At 28.9% G+C, this 14,617-nt stretch overlaps 1 protein-coding gene across 3 annotated transcripts in view; it reads right to left on the reverse strand.

The window, feature by feature from the left end:
- Positions 1-2,606: 2,606 nt before the first annotated feature.
- LOC133326390 (mitochondrial adenyl nucleotide antiporter SLC25A25) overlaps positions 2,607-14,617 on the reverse strand; it is a 30,354-nt gene continuing 18,343 nt past the window's right edge. The window contains exons 1-4 of one of the 3 annotated variants that reach the window (XM_061535041.1): positions 11,135-11,263; positions 3,838-3,996; positions 3,200-3,767; positions 2,607-2,861 (exon numbers count right to left, since the gene is read on the reverse strand). In XM_061535041.1, coding sequence (XP_061391025.1) covers positions 2,629-2,861; positions 3,200-3,767; positions 3,838-3,996; positions 11,135-11,254 — 1,080 coding nt within the window. In that variant the 5' untranslated portion in view covers positions 11,255-11,263 and the 3' untranslated portion in view covers positions 2,607-2,628. Of the gene's footprint in view, positions 2,862-3,199; positions 3,768-3,837; positions 3,997-4,110; positions 4,141-11,134; positions 11,264-14,617 lie in introns of those variants that run through there. The other 2 variants (XM_061535042.1, XM_061535043.1) reach the window with 2 other exon arrangements.

The raw sequence follows: 14,617 nt of genomic DNA on the forward strand, positions 1-14,617 counted from the left end.
TTTTTATTCAGAATTTGTTCTAAATTTTCTTAAATTTTTTTAGATATATTTCTCTTCTTGTTGTATTGAATAACCACAAAATTTTGGACAATGTTTTCTCCCCAGCGTATAAATCTTAAATGAGAAAACATTCAATCCAAATGCGCTTCTTCTTCGGGTACTCTGTGTCGGTCGGTTGTGGATGCTAAAAATAAAAATTCTCATTTTTCATGTTTTCTCTGCGTGCATCGCATTTATAAATACCCAATCAGACGGAACACATATGGTGGAAATTGTGAATGAAAATGCCGAAATGAAAATTTTCATTTATTCGTACTCGCGGCCGTTAGAAGGAAGGTATTTTGAAATTTCGTTAGAAAACAAAAGAACAAAATTAAATCAAATTTATATGCAAAATCGTTTCATACCTCGGTTATTAAAACAAGTAAAATAGGATGCAAATATTATGAACCCATTTTAAAAATATGCGACAATGTTTTTTAACCTTCAAGAATTCAGCACCTTCGGCTGGAGAATGCTACAAAAACTATACGAACATTTTGGACCGATTTTTAATACTATAAATCCTAGGAGTGATAGCATTCCTGACGAGACATACGAAAGTGGTTATATGGACATAAAATTAACACTCTTTTGAATAATATGGATTTAATTCTAAAAGCGCCATCTATGGGGAATTTTCAATTGACCTGCTATGTTTTACAAATTCATTGGCAAGAAATACAGAAAACGAAACATTTAGATCTCCCACTTAATCAAAAGTGGATGACGGTATAAAAACGTTCAAGAATATGTTTTTGAAATAGTTTTTTCTACAAATTTCAAAATTAGTATAAAACAATTTCAACAGTTCCCATCCCAAAGGAAACTCCATAATTATTTTTCAAAACACAAAACATAATAATTGTTTCATTTTTATTTATAATGAAATTTATTTTTAATTTAAAATGGAAAATATTTAATATTCAATTTTAGGTTTTTGTAATTAAATTTGTATTTGAAATTTTGAAGGCATTTCTATAAATGAGTAGGACTGAATTTTGATTTTTTGGTTTTCAAAATTGGAAAAAAATTCAAGAGTAAATCAAAACAAAAAAACCAAAAAAAGTTATATATTTTTAGCACAATATCTTTGTTTATTTATTTTTTTGGATAGATATTTAATTAGTTTTAGTTTTTAGAAATATTATGGACAAAAAATATATATGGTTTGTAATTCAATTTTGGTAAATTTTCAATAACTGCAAGTTTGTTTATTTATTTCATTTGAGGTTTTTGGTTAAATATTGTTAAAGAATGTAGGCTATATATGTATAGCTTGGTATATAGTTTTATTTTTTTTATATTTAACTTTTTTGTGTGTATTTTATTTTTAAATTTTAGTTTAAGATTTCTTGTTTATTTATAATAATAATAATATCGTTGAGTTTCTTTTGTTTGTGGTAGTTTTTTTAGTTAAGATTTTCACTTTTTGTCTCTTTTCGGTTTTTTTACGAAAACCCAAAAAATATTTTTTTCACATTTTACTTTCATCAGCCTCATAAAAATGCCACTTAACAAAATGTTGGAATTTTGTTAGAATTACAAATGAATAAAGAAAAAAATACTCGTTTTAATTTTTGTTCTTTTTTAATTAAAAAATTGTTGCTATATTTTGTTATATATTTATAAATATTATTTTTTACATATATAGCCCAGTATTATAAATTATAATTATAAATTTATGGTTTGTAAAAAAACGGACTTTTGTTTTGTAATTCAATTTGTGTCAGTGGTATTCTGTTTTCTTTCCTTTTTTGAATAGAGAGGATTAGCATTTTATTTATATAAATTACAAATAAATAAAATAAAAAAATAACAATTATTAAATACAAAGCATTTAAATAAATATATGTTGTTTTTTTTTTTTAATTGTTTATTTTTTCAATTTATTTTATTTTTTTAATAAAAAACAAAATTGTATTTGAATTTTTTGTTTCTTTTTTATTATTATTTTCATCTATTATATGTAAAATATATTAGCAATAGTATCACTTAGGAAAGTTTTTCTTCTCTCTGTTTTTTTTTAGGTTTTCTTTCTTCTTGTCTTTACGGGTTTTCGTTTTTTTTTTTCTTTCTTTCTTTTTGTTGGGCAATCATCATTGAGTAATTTCATTTATAGTTTCTATCTTTTTTCTTTTCATATGCATTGATTTCCTGTTTTACTTTTATCGTAGTTTTTGCTTGGAAACATTACTAAGAAATACAATACAAAATTTTTGTTAAAAATAAATTAAACTATATTAAGGCTAAGTTAAGTTTACGAGTAGATTACAAGTAGAATAGAATTAATTAGGCATATCTAGAGACATAGAAAGTTTTGTGTTTTTCTTGTTTTGTTTCTCATATAACTATAGTAATTATCATAAAAATAATCATTATAGTAGTGTTGCGGTAACAGAAGAAGAGACTTATTAAGGAATCGAGGATATTTTTTGTTTAGACTTAATTAAAAAAGAGAGCAAGCACAGCTGCTGATTTCTTCTCGGATTTTTGTTCAGAATTTATTTAAGGTTTTTTGTTTTGTTAAACTGCTACTGCTACAATAATACACTGCTGTACTACTGCGGCTGGTCCATGGCAAACAAATCACGTCATATTGACACCCAAACATCTGCTGGAGTACTCGTAGACGACATAACTGATGGAGACTGCAGGTAAAACTTTAATGAAATTCGGTGTAATGCCACGGTAAAGACCACAAATGCCTTCGGTACGTATGATTTTACGGAAAACACCCATCATATTGTCATCGTTGGCGGCACCAGCTTGCTTCAAGGGTATGGCACCCATAGGCGGACTTTGTTTCGATTTTGCAACGACTGAAAAGGAATAAAAGGAAAAAGGTTGATTTATAAAATTTGAAAAAAATAAATATAGATGAAAATAAAGTTCTCAAAATGTCAAGACTTCGGAAGAAATGTTTGAATATACCACTGGTTGTGTGAAGCACCCCATTTAAACCTAAAGCCATTTCGATATCATTTTTAAAGATGATCGAAATAGCTTTGGGTTTAGATACATCCTTCTTTATAAATGTAACCTCAATTATTGAGTTTTGACAAATTTGGGAAATTTTCTTCAAGGAATTTGGACATTTATCTGATCTAGCGAAATTCTCCCAAAAAATATCATTGGAAGATATTTCCATTTTACTCACCTTGCGCTTGTAGTCGTGTCCTCACCAATGCCAATGGATATGAACACACCTGTCCCAATGTACTCGATGCACTGCCACATGCCAGCAATACCAAAAAGCTTGGCTGTTCCGTGTTATGACTACTTAAATATTTCTTCTTTAGCGTTTCATAAACGGCCAAATCAATACCCGCATACGGAATAATACCCAACATATTTGGAATGTAACCGCGATAAAAGCTACGTACACCCTCGTGTATGTAGATTTTTTTCGCCGCATCCAAAATGCCCGAATATTGGCCAGTTTTGCGTAATGCCAAGCGTGTCTTTAATACTTCCATGGGATAGATGACCGTCTGGGAGATGCCACCGGCGGCGGCGCCTGCAATAAAACGTTCACCAATTGTCATTTGTCGTTTGTCGTCGCCACGTATCAGTCGTTTGATTTTTTCATAGGCGGCGAATTTTAATGCGGATTCGGGGGCAATTTTGAGAACGTTAATGCCATTGCCGCGCCACATACTTCGTAGGCCGCCCTCTCTTAGCATATATCTTAAACTATCTGAGATTCCTGTCTTTTGTGTTTGAACCTGAATGAACAAGAAAAGATAAATTAGATAAATCTGTTTAAGAGGACATTGTTTGTTTTTTGATAGTTACCTGCAAAAACACTTTTATTCTATCTAAGGGTGCAGTACATGTACGTGATACAGCGCCAGCAACACCGCCAGCTGCCAAATGACGCCACCACATGCCACTTTGTAATTCTGTTGGTGTAAAATCATCAGGTACGTTCATGTCCTCACCAATATCGAGGTACTAAAATTAAAGAATAAACAAATTTATAAAATTAATATTAATTTATATATACAAAATTAGAGTTTAGAATAGCTAACAACAATATTTATATTATACAATTTAAAGCATACATACAGGCTCATCTTCATCTTGAAGTATTAGAATCATTTTTTCAAATTCAAACTAAAGAGATCACAACGGTAATTTTTTGGTGATATTTATTTATATTGGAAGAGAGAAAAAGTTTGATGGGTTGTGTGTTTGTGGTGCTATCTATAATGCTGCTGCTGTTGCTGCTCTATGCAAATGACACGCGCAAGCAATTTATTTGATATTTTTTATCAAAACATCTATCCACAGTCCCAGCACAGCTGTTGTCTGATTTTATTCAAAATTCACAAGATTTTTATCACAAAAAAAAAAACAAAATAAATTATTATTAAAAAAGGGAAAATTATTATTGCAACCACAAAATCACGTAATACAACGACATTATATGCAATGAGTTTGCTTGCTTTGTTGGCTGCCTAGCTGGCTGGCTGAGTTGGTTGCCTGGCATGCGCTTAATAATGACAACACATCAGAGCACCGCCGCACGAGAAATTGTTATGCACACACCACAATAATAATGCATGGCTAAAATCAAACTGAAAATTGCCAGTACAAAAATGAAATAAAATTAACGAAAAAATTAACAAAAACAACAGCAACAACAATGGAAAATTGCAAAAGAAAAACGAAATCTGTTAAAACAGAGTGAGAGAGAAGTGCCGAAATACGCCATAGCATGTGAGAGCATAACACAATGCAATACAATTAAAGAGTTCATCACATGGCTAAGAGACTCTCTTCCTTTTTGGTACATTTATGCTACCACTAAAGAGAATATATTAATGAATGGAATAGATGAATGGATCTATGTGAATGATATAAACAAAGAACATGTAAGAAAATTACAAATTAATTTTGTTACTAACAAAAATTAAATGTTCTTCCACTGCTCTCTATCTTGACATTAAACACGAGAGTCGCACACACTTGCTCTCAATTTATTTTAACCATAAACATTAAAGAAGATGTACTTCGGACTGTATGCAAATATGATCATGAGGAAGGAAACTGATAAGAAATAAATGACCATTCTCAATAATGAATGCATTTGATGAGAACATAGAGAAAAGGCAGTTAAGAGAGCCTTAACAGTGTGTAAAAAGGAATATTTGAAATGTTAGATCAAAATTGCTTGTAAGAGAATAAATAGAGGGAAATGTAAACAAGTCCGCGAACTTATAGCATGGTAGAAAATCGTTTTATATTTAATTAAAATCCTTATTTGCTTTAAAATATTTATTTTCGACTATAAATGGAATGGAATTAAATTTTTTTTTCTATTCCAAATTATTTTTTTAATACTTTTGTAATTATTGAAAATGCTAATTTTTGAGTTCAAAAATAATAAAGATGATCAATAATAATTGAATATTCCATATACATTTTTTATCAATCCAAAAAAATTGCAAATTAAAACATGGCTATTGTCCGAAAAGCTGATACAAAACATATATAGTATTTCATCAGCCAATTCGACTGGCTGTCTGAGTGGCTGTAGAACGGCGGGTCGATTACTTTTTTTCTACGCATTAACAAACAAACAGCAAATAGTGGGGGTTCTTTGTAAATTAATCTACATATGTTACATACATATACATATTTGTCAAGCAAACATTGGAAAAGGAAAAAAATAAGAAAATTGAAATAAGGTTTTCAGGTTATTGAAAAACAAAGATGATGGTGAATGATATTCAGGATTTATTTAAAAAAAATGAAAATTTTATATATTTTTCACAAGACTTTTTTTAATTTTTCTATTTCTTCACGTGATATGTCAGGTTCATTTTATATTACTTTCATATTTCAGACAGTCATTAAAATAAAATATTTCTTTTGTGATAAGTCGACAAAACAATCTTATCATGACTTTTTTCTAAACACCAACAACAAACAACTCAATGAGCGTCCGAGACATATGTTTGCACTTAATAATAATAAAAAATATATAATAGAAAAAAAATGAAATTAAAAAATATATATAGTTGTCTTCCGCTATATATGTGTAGATGCGTATATACATTAAAAAAATATTTTCACTTGCAAATTTGCCAATTTTTTTTTTTTTTTGCTATTTTATTTTTATATATGTACATATTACGTTAATTACGTATTAGCATTTTTTCTTGTGTGTATTGGCTTTGCACTTTAGCCAAAGATCGATGGCATATGCCGGGGAAAATAGGAAAAAAACAAAACAAAAACAATGACGTTAACTATTTTTAGACATGGGTGTAGATAAATTCTCAGCAAATATATATGTTTACACTATTTGACAATAATTTCTTGGGGAATTAAGTAAAAATTTCCGTTGAAAAGTTAAATATAGAAATGGAAAATTTTCCAAGAGATAATAAGAAAACATTTTTTTATTATTTTTCTATTAAAAACAATTAAAAAAATTTTCAATATTTTTATACTTTTTCAAATACTATTTTTTTTAATTATTATTTTTTATTTTACAATATGTTTTTTTATTGTAGATTATAATTTTTTATTTTAGATTTGTTTTAAGTATTTTTTAATTTCTTAAAACAAATATTTTATTTTGTATTTATTTTATTTATTACTGTCCAATTGCTAAAAATTATTAACAATTTATCTCCCAATAAAATTTTCCATTAATAAATTGTAAATTTGTGTAAACACATGTATTAACAACAAATTGCATTGAAATTCAAAATATTTACCTAGGCAAAATATTCTTTGTTAATATTATTATATAGCCATTGTATGCCTGTTTTGTTATAACATTGACATTGGCACTTAAACGGTATAATTCAATGTTAACACATTGTTGCTTTTGTTCTTGTTTTTTTGTTTCATGCCAAAAGAAAATCAAATTTCCTTGACTTTTTGCCAGTTCGCAAAAAAAAAATTTCTAATGGAATTTTAATGCCTTGGCGAATTTGTTTTTTCTTTTTTCCTATCACAAAACGTAAAAGTGATTTTAACAAACAAATATATAATTGTTATTTATTTAACACAGCCATGTCATGTTACCCGCATATCACGAGAAAAAACAGGCCCGCAACCAGCACCTCCCATCAAAACAATTTTATTAACACCCCACCATCATCACCACCAACCACACCAAAGGTTTGTGATTTTTTGTTTTCGCCAATTATTGTGTCTGACATTGACAATAAAATTCTGCCCTATACCCAGACATTTACCAGTAATATCTGGAATTTTCAATTTTTAGATTGGGTTTGTTTGTTTGCTTTTTTCTAATCAATCTTAATTGAGAAAATGTAATTAAATATAATGGGTAAATAATACTAATTGGTAAATATGAACAATTTTGAACAAAAGAAAGGGGTTTTCATAAAAAAATAATTGATTACTGAATATTTTGTAGAGTTGTGGAATTAAAAAAAGGATTTTTGTCAAATAATTACCCTTTCTCAATTATTTCAGCAATTTTACGAGGTAATTATTATAAAAAAAAAAACAAAAATATTTTTAAATCAATAAAATTTGGAAAAAAAAGTTTTTGTTTTATAATATTTACTATTCTCAGTCAATTTTTCGATTATAACTGCAATTATTAAGACATAACTGTTTATCTCACATTATTTCTAAGAGAAAACAGCGCAAAGAGAAGTACAAATTGTTCTCTCTTTGATTTTAATTGTTTCGTATAGTATTCTAATAAAAATTATGCTATTTTTAAATCAATTTAAACAAAAATAAAACAATTTACAATTTCATGTTCAATTGTTGTAATTTATTAGAAAATATCAAGTATTTCTTATAATTAAATATTAATTTTGAAAAGGGCGCCAAGTAGTGATGACTACCTCTGTCTCTCTTCTTGGCACATAAATAAATAAATAAACGATAATTAAACAGGAATTTAACAAATTTAAATAAAAAATCCTTTTACAACAATTTGACAGTTTTTGTTGTTAAATTTGTTGTAAATAAACAACCATTTGTTTAAGTAAATAAAATCATGGAGTCTCAACAAAGTTGGTCTATCTATCTCCTTCTTTTGTGTGAAATATGACAACACAAAGTAAAGGGCAATTAAAAATTGCTGTTAAATAAAACATATTTTAGATTACAACAAATGAGTTGAATTTGTTGTAATTTAAGCACAAATTGTTATGAATATATTTCCCTTTATTAACATTTTTTTCTTTTAAACCAAAAAAAGTGCCTCCAGTAGTCAAGTTATGTTTCTCTTTAATAACATGGCTTCATTGGATTTCAAAGAAGAGAACAAGAGAATAAATTAAACAACCTAATCAATTGCTGAGTAACCATCACAAAGAGTACAAAAAAGAGCTTGTTGAATGTTGATACATATATGAAACAAAAACCTGTTGTGAAAACTTTGGCAATTTTTGTTTAACACTTGGCAACAAAATGTTAAAAAAAATCCATGTTTCTCTTTTTGTTGTTGTTGTTGATAATGGCCTCAATTGCGGTTTGCAGTATTTATGCAATGATGTGAGCGTTCCAAAAACGCTGTGCAGAAAGGCAACAGGTTTCTTTTTTTGGAATGTGAAATTGAATTGAAAAAAAACGGGGAAACTGAATGGTTGGAATTTTGTAAACAACAAAAAAACTTGTATTTTTAAATACAATAAAAAAGTTAAACATGACAGAAAAATATCATGACGTTTGTTTTTGTTATTCCATATGAGGTGAAGTCACGGTGATGATGATGATGCTGCTACCCACGGCATGTCTCATACGTGAAAAAAATAAGCATTGCGTCAATGCCTGGTTGTTTGTCTGGTCACAGAGATTATTATTAACTCTTTCATCGCTACATGTGTGTGTGTGTGTGTGTGTGCATGTATTGTTATTAACAAAGTAAATAACAGGCAAGTGAATAGAGGTCGCTGTTTACGCAGACAAGCCCCCCAAACAAATGAATAATCAACCAAAAAAATAAAAAATATGTGAGGAGGTGGGGTAAGTTAACAAACAAACTCCTCATGGACATAAATTTAAAATTTTATGAATGAATCTCTAAATTGTGTGTGTGTGCGTCTCTCTTTGTAAAAACTTACAAAATTTATTATGCTACTTTTACCCCCTTCAAATACATTTGTTGCTTTACATTTTATTATCAACTCTCTCAAATGTGTAGAAATGTCGATTCTTTCGAAAAAAAAAAAATCGTTATTGTGAATCATATTTTTGCTTCTTCAGTGATTAACCAAAAAAAATTCCCCCTTAGCAACAGTTGATAAAACCACAACTCAAAAATTCCAATGTTGTTGGTTTTTTCTGGTCAAGTTTCATTCGCGCCAAGCTATTGCCAGGCATACATAGAATTTTTATGCGATAGCAACACATTTTATAAAAAAAAGTTGTTAGGGGGCATGTTTGTTGGTTTTAAACTAACATGGTGTTAAAGTCAATGTGTGTAGGTATGTATGTATGTATATCTCAATGGGTCAATGGTAAAATTAAAAGTTTAAGTAGCTTTTTTCAACTTCTTATGGGTTACAGTGGAGTATTTAAAATATTTGCAAAATTTTATTTGAATAAAAATAAATAATAATTAAAATTTAAATTTAAAAAATTTGGATTAAAATTTAAATTTAAAAAATATATAATATTTGAAATTCACAACAGTTGCATGGTATTATAACGTATACGCAATATAAAATATGCAATACTTATACCTCACAAACAAAATTTTTTTATTTAATTTTATGCAAAATGTGAATAACAGTACTCGTTGTAACCCAATTTTTATTGCAAATTATATTTAAAATAAATTTATAAATTCCATTATATCTATATATGAAAAAAGATCCCAAATATTTGATTTAAGAAACAAATCTGGTTTCTCTTCGATTCCTAGTGCTCTTAATTACACATGCCTGTCACAAAATTTCACATGACATTAACACCTCTCCTAAATTGCAAATTTATTCAATTTATTAGGGGCTCCACTGTTTATTTTTTACCCCATCAAATGTGTCTCAACTGTTGCTATGGGCAAAGAGCTTGGCTGGCTGGCTGCTTGATTGGGTGGCATAGCCATGCCTACACAAATGCAAAAAAAGAACAACAAAATTCAATTTTTTATACTGGGGGGCTAACTATACACCAATACATTTACACTATTTAATTTTATTAAAAGAAGAGCGAAATTTCCACGAAATTTCATGAAAAGAGCAAATGATGATTTAAGAGCACAACCAATTAAGAGTCATAGATATTTTTATCTTCGTTTGCCAGAAATCTCTAGAAAAAAAGAGTTTGCCAAAAGAGTAGGAGGCAGGCAGGCAGACTATGCAATAAAGCAAGAGTGCGTGTGCCTTGGGGTTTTTGCATTAAAATATTTAACTGATAAGAAAATTCATAGGAAAAAAATTTAATTCCCAAAAGAGTATTGAAAACAAGTCATTGAATTCCAACAATTATGTGAATCACATTTCCGTTTATTAACTTGAAAAAAAAAATAAACTGGTTTGAACTTTATTTTTTGTTTAACCCAGTTAATGGTTAATGGTGTTGGGTTTTTTTAGGTAATTATGACAAAAAATGCCAAGGTAAAAATGGAATGGTTTGTTGGTTGGTTGACATTAACCAGCAACAATTTAATTACAGAATTTGGAGGTTCTTGATAAAAAAAAATCAATGAATGGGAAAAATCGAAAATATTTAAAATGCATTTGAATGATTTTGTTAAAGTTATTTTTGATTAACAAATTGTAAGCAGAGAATCTTGGCTTCAAAAAAAAAATAAGTTAATTTTTTTTAATTAAAAAGTTTAATATATTTTTTTTAATTTGAAAATATTTAATAAAAATAATGGAAATTGGAAAAAATATCTTTAAGTCGAATTTTTTTTGTGTTGTTAAAAATTTAAAAAAAAAAATGTTTTAATTCGTAAAAATTAAAAATATTTTTTACGATTTTTGTTTGAGTTAGTTTGTTTATTTTTTTTATAGTCGATGACAAAATTATGTTAAACAACCAAAAATATTTTCAATAGAGCCTGTTGCATTTTTTTAATTAAAAAATGTAAATAATTTTTAATAGGTTTTTTCTTGTTGTGTCTTCTGAATATACATACCCGATTCATCATTTCCCGAAATATAACAATAAAATCTTCCAGGGCATCACCGGCCACAGCCATTTGATGAATATTGTAATATTCATTTGGCGTTTGATATTGATTGTTACTTCGCAACATTATGACATTAAATTAATTAATTGTTGATGAGGAGGAGGATCGATTTCAAGTCTTTTTTGTTTTTGTTGTAATATTTACACACCACAAAAAAAATAGTCACTAAGTGACTATTATACAATAATTTGTTGTTTATATGTAGTTGCTTATAAAGCAATTTTGTTTTTTTTTACAAAAAAATTTAATCACAGTTTGTTGTTTGTTAAGTCTTAATTAAATCTAATTTTGGCTTAGAAATAAAACTTTCACTTCACGCTGGGGTTTTTTGGCAAATTAACTTATTGTTGTACTTGTTTTTTAAGTTGTAACACAATTTTATTTTATGTTTCCCGAAAAAACAACAAAAATTCATTCATTAAAAAATGGGACGGTTTTTTGGTATATGCGCGGTATTTTCTTTTTAGAGAATTGGATAAAATTCAAATAAGTTAAACTGAATTTTCCTTCTCAATTTTTGTAATACTTGTGTGCTAATGCTCTCTCTTATATAATAGCATTAGGGCCACCACCGTGTCTGGTATTCCTTCAATAGAGCTGAGGAGAAGACAACACGTCCTACACGCGAAACAGCTGCTGTGAGACTGATTTGAAAATGAATTGGCCACTTGATTGTTATTAAAAAATACAGCTATACAAATGACATATACACTAACACATACACGCAGCACTTTGTCACACAGATACATACACAGTCGTACAGAAAAAGAAGAAAAATTCCAAAGGCCTGAACGGCACAAAGTGCAGGCGGCACGGACTAACACATGGCACTCACACACATAGAGGCAGAGAAATAAATTCGTCTCATTGTGAGCAGCTGATAATTTACACTAATCTACAGTTAATGACCGTTTTAGAACATTGTTTTAGCATTTAGTTGTTGTTGTTTAAAGACATAATTTCCAGTTACCTGGAAAATTAATCCGTTGTTTGTAACGGTTGACCTTCAGATGGTTGGACACACATCCCTGGCGCCTTTGCCATTAAACACAAAAAACAGAGGTAGATGCCTGACTTTGCTATTTTCTAGCCATGACTTTTGTTGTTAAGTCCATCTATAAATAAATGGTATTTAAGTGTTTACACTGTACAAAAGAATGTCGGACGGGTGGAAAAGCCAAAAAATATAAAAGAATTTGGAACAACTCTAGTTTACTAAAAATGATCAGATTTTTCTGACGCTAATTATGGGGATATATTTTTTCTTGGGGGACGTACCCGGTTACCTGGTTATTAGACCCGGAAGTTCGGGTACGGTTATATCCGGTTCTACGGATCCGGTTAATATAAAATGTGTATCACTTAAAGCTTATAAAAATACATTTCCGCTTATAAAAATACCTTACAGCTATACAAATGGCAAAGAAAAAATTATATCCCCATAATTAGGGTAAAAATACCTACTTCTGGATTTTTTTTCAGAAAAATCTGATCGTTTTTACTAAACTAGAGTTAAGCCAAGAATTTTAGGAGCAAATCGAGTCTCTTACACCATCAAAGGATTGAGACGAGTTAACAAAAAATTTCACAACGGCGGACGCTATTTTAGGGGACCTAAAACCAAAAACTTGTTGTACGGATAATTTGAATAAATATTTCACATAAAAAGACAAATTAGAACCGGATATTTTGTATAAAATATCCTTAATCTTTATACCACTGATAAAATTCACTAAAGCATTTAAAACATTATTTTTGCTGAAAACTCTGGTTATAGAATATTTTGAACTAATACTTCATAAACAAAACACGATTTAGAACCGGATTTTTAAAAATTAGTTAAATGGCACTCAGAACTCCAACCAAAAACGATCATATCCGTATATCTTTTTAGGGTGTTTCAACAAATGTTGGGTAATTTCAAAAAATATTTCAAATAAAAAGGGAAATTAGAATCGGATAGAATCGGATAAAAAATCTATTTCGATTCTGTCAACCTTTATAAAAATGACACCATTCACTAATGCCATTGAAAACATTTTGGACTAATACTTCATAAATAAAACCCGATTTAGAACTTGATTTTTATACAACAACTATTTTGAACTAATACTTCATAAACAAAACCCGATTTAGAACCGGATTTTTAAAGAAATATTTACCAATTTTATATTTAAATAACACTCAGAAATCCGCCCAAAGCGATTATATGGATAATTTCAACAAAACCCGATTTAGAACCGGATTTTTAAAGAAATATTTACCAATTTTATATATAAATAACACTCAGAAATCCGCCCAAACCGATTATACGGATAATTTCAACAAATATTTCAAACAAAAAAGGCAAATTTATTTCGATTCGGTTAACCTTTATACCACTGCAGTGGTATCAGTGCACTGATACAATTCACTAATGCCACTGAAAATATACGTTTTTGTTGAAATCCCTGGTTCCGATTTTGAACCGGATTTTTAAACAAAGATTAACCAATTTTCTATTTAAATGCCACTCAGAAATAAAAAAATATATACCATTGTTATTGTAGACATTGATAAATTGAATATTTCGGATAGAAAATTCGATTAAGAACCGATTTTTTTAATCAATTAACCGTTTTTCTACTAAACTATGAATGTGAAGCCTTATAGATCGTCGAAACCGGTTATACTGATATAAAAAACGATTTGGAGCCAATTTAGTTTTCAATACGGTTGCCTAGGTTTTGACACACTAATCTGGTTATTCGAAAAAAATATTTCGGATACAATAAAGAAATTAACCGATTATTTTCTAAACTGTCGATAAACTATGAATACAACCTATAAAGCAAATTATACGATAATTTGAATCGATATTTTGGTTACAAATCCAGATTTTTACAGAGTTTTTTATTCGTTTTATAAAAATAAATACTTATGGTCGTTAAAAATATGCAAGTAGACCTAGTAGTACTCTATAAGAAGATGGTATTCTATTAAAATCTAATGCTATTGTAATGGCCTATATAAGAAAACCGAATGGTCTTCAATAAGAAAAACGCTATAATAATTACTAATAAATCTTCTTTAATAAGGCCTGGTCTTCTATAAAATGTTGTATATTTTTATACCAATCCCAAATATATATTGTCCATTCTCAAATTCCATTCATTTAAGGAGGAAAACCCATAGGAGCATTCAAGCATGGCTTGTTATGTTGGCATTGTATGAAATCTCTTTATAAAGAGTCAAACTTGATTTTGGACTCCGTTCTCCTTTATTCTTTTACATAAAAACAAAGCCAACTTAACATGACATTCTTGTAGTTCCTCTTATGTGTTCCCCCTTTAAGTTTCCTTATTGCTAACGTTTGTAGACTTGTGTTGTTATCAAACACACGCAACCAATACATTGACAGAACACATCCCCAAATCTCCCCCTCACACC

The sequence above is a fragment of the Musca vetustissima genome, unplaced genomic scaffold (genome assembly GCF_032173495.1).
Source record: "Musca vetustissima isolate MV318-11 ecotype Yass unplaced genomic scaffold, APGP_CSIRO_Mvet_v1 utg13253, whole genome shotgun sequence".
Lineage (NCBI taxonomy): Eukaryota > Metazoa > Arthropoda > Insecta > Diptera > Muscidae > Musca > Musca vetustissima.